The sequence below is a fragment of the Notothenia coriiceps genome, unplaced genomic scaffold (genome assembly GCF_000735185.1).
Source record: "Notothenia coriiceps isolate Sejong01 unplaced genomic scaffold, NC01 NC01_scaffold00008126, whole genome shotgun sequence".
Classification (NCBI taxonomy): Eukaryota; Metazoa; Chordata; class Actinopteri; order Perciformes; family Nototheniidae; genus Notothenia; species Notothenia coriiceps.
Genome location: NW_011340827.1, coordinates 1 through 5,320, shown reverse-complemented (window position 1 = coordinate 5,320; position 5,320 = coordinate 1). Strand labels below are relative to the sequence as shown.

The window sequence follows — 5,320 nt, the reverse complement described above, 5'->3', positions numbered from 1 at the left end:
AAAGATGAAGATGGGAATAGAGAAGATGGCTGACATTGCCCATGAACTGGGAATCGGGGTGGATGAAGACTCTCCAGAGTGCCAGAACGGCAAGAAGAACGCAGATGCTATCACTGCAGAAATTCAAGACATTCTTAAATACAAAGAAGTTCAGCTTCCCTTGCAAGGCCAAATATGGAAGGACCTTACTCGCTTGGAGAAAGAAGAATTCCGGCTTCGGAAAGTTGGGTCTAAAAATATAGAAAAGTACAAAAGTGATCTTCAGCAACAGAAAAAACAACTTAGGAAAAACAGAACTCTCATGACATGTCAAAGGCAATGACATGTTTCATTAAGGCAATTTCAAGCCCAGGGATAGAGAGGTGCTATTTCCTGAAATGGTTGCGAATGAACCTCGATAACGTGTCTCGAGAAAAACTCTTTGACCTCGGGGAGCAGTACAAAGAAAAATGCAAAAACTCTGACAACAAAGAGATAAAGAAAATTGAACAACAACTTTCCAACAGCTCTTTAGGGACTGAACACTTCTTCTGTGAGATGGGGCAGATATATGAAGCTTCCCTTTACCTTCCTGAAACAGACCCAGCACGTCAACAACTACAGCATCTCCCCAAGCTATGTGCAGAATTAATGCTTGCTGGATTTCCACTTGAGCTTGTAGATGGAGAAGCATCCAACATACCTCTCAGATGGGTGACTGACGTTCTCTCTCAGCTCAATGACTTGGTGTCTCCTAAGAACAAGATCCTGGTAGTCACAGTTCTTGGAGTTCAGAGCACAGGAAAGTCCACTCTCCTCAACACCATGTTTGGAGTGCAGTTTGCAGTCAGCAGCGGTCGATGCACTCGAGGTGCCTTTATGTTGCTGATTAAAATCAATGAAAATGTCAGAAAAGACCTCAACTGTGACTTCATGGTGATCATTGACACTGAGGGCTTAAAGTCACCAGAGCTCGCACAACTGGACAATAGCTATGAGCACGACAATGAGCTTGCAACACTTGTTGTGGGGCTGAGTGATATCACCATCATCAATATTGCAATGGAGAATTCAGCAGAAATGAAGGACATCCTAAAGAACGTTCCTCAGGATGACAGAGGTGGGAAAAAAGAAGCCCAAATGTCAGTTTGTTCACCAGAATGTGTCCGATGTTTCAGCCCATGACAAGAACCTGCGAGACAGGAAACTGCTCCTGGAACAGTTAAACGAGATGACCCAGGCAGCAGCCAAAATGGAAAAGAAAGAAGAGAACATGAGCTTCACTGACGTGATGGAGTACAGTCCAGACACTGGAAACTGGTACATTCCTGGACTCTGGAATGGAAACCCACCAATGGCACCAGTCAATGCAGGCTACAGCGAGGCTGTTTATGAGCTCAAGAAGAACATAATCACCATTTTGGGAAGTTGTGGATCGTCAGCTAATAATATCTTGGAGTTTACAGAGTGGATGAAGAGCCTGTGGACTGCAGTAAAACACGAAAACTTCATCTTCAGCTTCAGAAACAGTCTCGTGGCTGATGCATACATGAGGCTGTGCAAAGAATTCAACAAATGGGAATGGGAATTCAAAAAAGAAATGTACACATGGGTTACACAAGCTGAAACAAGAATCTCCAACTTCGGTACAGCTGCTGATAAATCCAACATATCTGACATGAGAGAACTTCTCATGCTATTGAAAAACGAAGCTTTGACAGAGCTGTCTAAATGGGAGACAAAGCTTCTTGGAAATCTGGAACAGTATTTCAAGAAAACAGAGGGTCATGTCTATCTTGTTGAAGGATACAGACAGGATTTTGCAAACAGCGCAAAGAGCCTTCGAGGAGAAATGGAAAGGTCTGTGTTTAATCAGCTCACAGCAGCAGCCGACGTCAGACAGGGGATGACAGAAATGGATAGAATCAAGGAGAACCACACAAAGAAGTTGGAGAACAGAGTATGTGCTTTGATTGAAGAATGTTGGAAGAAAAAAGTCAAGATGTCAGAGGAAGAGCTGGATGAAGAATTTGACAAGATGTGGACTAAAACAGTGAAGGAACTATCCTTTTCAAAAATGAAGGTAGAGGACATTTTCACCAGTGTGTCTCACCACCTGAGAACAAATCTATCAACCAAGGGAAGTCACGCAAGTGATTTGATAAATCGAAAAATCCTGGAAGAGTGTGGACAGGATCCTTTTAAATATAAAGCTGAAGGATTCATCAAAAAATGTAAAGAGGCAGTACAACTTTTTTTAAACATTTCAAGTCACACACAGGCTGTTCAACAAATGGCTGACAGCATCATAACAATTTGCTCTCAGTTTGTGACTGATACAATGCAAAGAAAAAGTAATTACCATGATACCTACATCGCAGAGATTTTAAACATGATTGATGAGAGGCTGCAAAACAATCAGGAATCAGACATCACTTTTGAAGTCTCTCTGAAACAGCACATCTGTGCAAATGCAGCCAGAAGGTTTCAGAAAATGCACAAAGATTTCATCCATGAGAATGATCCCTACAGATGTCTGAACAAAAACAAAGAAAAGTTTCTTGCTGATTTTAAAGACGTGTTCCATAATGTAGACCAGTGCCAGAAGAAGGCAGAAGAATTCACACACAGCTGCTTGAAGCCTGCAGTCGAAGAATTCATAAACCGCTCCCTGGGTCCTGATATCATTGGTGAAATGCTTACAAGTGAGCAGTTCAGCACAAGAATGTCCTTCCAGTATTCAGTCTTACTGGATATGAACTCAAAGGATAACTTTAAAAAGTACCAGAGCTTTATCTGCTCATATGAGATTTGTGTAAAGAAATGGATACTCAACAAAATAGTGGAACGCTTCTCAAATGGGTCTACGATGTTTGAGGAAAAACATCTCCAGTCATGTATCAACAGCATACATAATGCCATCCAGAAAGCTAAAAAAGAAAAGAGTGGCAACGTAAAGTCATTTGTTGAAGTTGTCTGTCAGGAGCTTGGTGACAAACTGGTCATTTCCCAGGGTGCTCTTGGTGCATTCATGATCCTGAACAATGCAGACCAGGAACAGTTTGCTCACTGGCTCTTTAAGTCTGTCAAAGACATGGCACACGCTCTTAGAGAGAAGTTTAAAAGAACAGATCTCCTAGTTAAACTACTGAACCTTCATGTGAATCCTCAGAACGAGCTTTTCAACAAACTGATCGGATGTGGTCAACAGTGTCCGTTCTGCAAGGCGCCCTGTGAGGCAGGAGGAACAGCCCACACTGAGCACTTCGCTTCACTACATCGTCCACAGGCTCTGGGTCTGGTCAGGTGTTTGACCTCAGGCAAACTTGTCACTGATATATGCTCATCCTCTGTTATCACTGAAGATTCATTTCGGGGTATGGCTACAAACTGGGTATTTCACCCTTACAAGCGTTACAAAGAGATTTATCCGGGCTGGAAAATCACACCAGATGCAAGCCTCCAGGCATCAAACTACTGGAAATATGTACTGGTTAAGTACAACAAACAGCTGGCTGAAGCATTTGATGCAAAGCCTGCTGATATTCCTGCAACATGGAAAGAAATCACACCTGAGCAAGCAGAGGCAAGCCTCAAAGAGTCATTTCATATCAAATGAGAAACTACAAGCTTTGTGCTCACAGAGGTGTAGTCCTCCTCATTACAGTCATCATCCTCTCATGGATATTTAGATTTCACTTGTTTTATATGATATGGAAGAGAAGCACACAAAGTAACGTACTGTTTATATGATTTATTGTACCACAGCTTACTACAAAGAACATAAGAAAGTTACTGCAATTAGTACTCACCTGAGATAACATTAATCATGTTTAATCAACAAAAAAATGTTTTCTTTGTTTAATGTTGATGAGGACATTCTAAATGTTTAGTCTATGCAGATGTTGGAAGCATACTCAATGTTTCAGTTTGATTAAATCAGAATTTGAATCCTTTTTTGGTACGGATAAATGTTATTATAGTGTCAATTAATAACATTTGATTTGATTGACAGTTTTTATATCTTTGATAAAAATCTGATGCAAACATGTTAGCTTTTATATTTTTCTGTGGTTTTGTAAAAAAAAGATTTTCCATTTCAATGTTTAAAATATAATTCAGACTTCATGTCAGCAGGAAGAATAGAAAATGTCTTCATTTTTTCACATTATTTCAAATAAGTATCTGCTTCTTATTATTTACGTTTTTATTGACACGTTTATAATGTTTGTCTATTCATTTCTGAGCTGAATCAAAAGCCACAAATCTAGATGTTTAAATCAGTGAATGAATCATTGTGTTTTAGTGGTGGTACAGTCAACATGTAAACATGACAGAAAGTCTGTTGTAATCAAGTTCAGTTTGATATGTGACCGTTTCCCAGAGAGTTAGATTATATTCCTATTTTGTTTCTGTAAATACATAAAAACATCAGTTAAAAATATTTACAAATTCAATGTTTTAAAATATCCTTCAATCTAAATGTCAACATGTAGATTACACATGCATTTCTTTTCTTACCTTTTTGAGTGCTAAATGTGATCTTCTTACCAAAAACCTGAATTCTTTGTTTTTGTTCCAATTAAGAATTTAGTTCAAAAATATTTACATTTGAATGTTCATGTTATATACTATTTATTCAAAATGTGTTATGTTAGTTTTCATTTTGGGCGGCATCAAATGCCACATTTTTTTGTTTAAATCAGTTAGAATGTCATTTTGTTCATATTCAGCATGTCAACATGATACAAAACGTTTGAATCAAGTTAAGGATGATATGTGATTGCTTTCCAGAACGTTACATCTATTGGATTGTGTCATTATTTTGTTTTTCATTTTTAATGTTTTAAAGATATTTCAGTCTAAATGTCAACGTGTAATTTATCCTTCAGGTAGTTTTTCTTACCTAATCGAGTATGATATGTAACTTTCTTTGCTACAAATCTGTAACGACTTTTATTTCAACTACCTGATATCACATATTTACATTTATTAATCACTTAAAAGATTATTAATATAAAAGTGCTATTGTCAACAAGTAAACATGACTTGAAACTATTTCAATAAAGAGACCAAATCTGAGACTGGCTATGAATGTCTTTAATGTTTCCCTGATCAGAATCACAGCATACAGTGTATAACAACTTCTAAAGTAAACAGAAATATCATCACCTCATTTATTTATATAGTTTTACTATGTGTGTGTGTGTGTGTGTGTGTGTGTGTGTGTGTGTGTGTGTGTGTGTGTGTGTGTGTGTGTGTGTGTGTGTGTGTGTGTGTGTGTGTGTGTGTGTGTGTGTGTGTGTGTGTGTGTGTCGTAGTACGTTACTTACGTAGTATA

The 5,320-nt window shown here is 38.4% G+C and overlaps 1 protein-coding gene across 1 annotated transcript; it reads left to right on the top strand.

The window, feature by feature from the left end:
* The first annotated feature begins 6 nt into the window (after positions 1 to 6).
* Positions 7 to 5,049, top strand: LOC104944461 (interferon-induced very large GTPase 1-like). Its single transcript, XM_010769995.1, is given in 3 exon segments — positions 7 to 284; positions 287 to 1,076; positions 1,078 to 5,049. Coding segments are annotated over 3 exon segments (3,585 nt in total). The 5' UTR covers positions 7 to 10; the 3' UTR covers positions 3,599 to 5,049.
* The last annotated feature ends 271 nt before the right edge of the window (positions 5,050 to 5,320 follow it).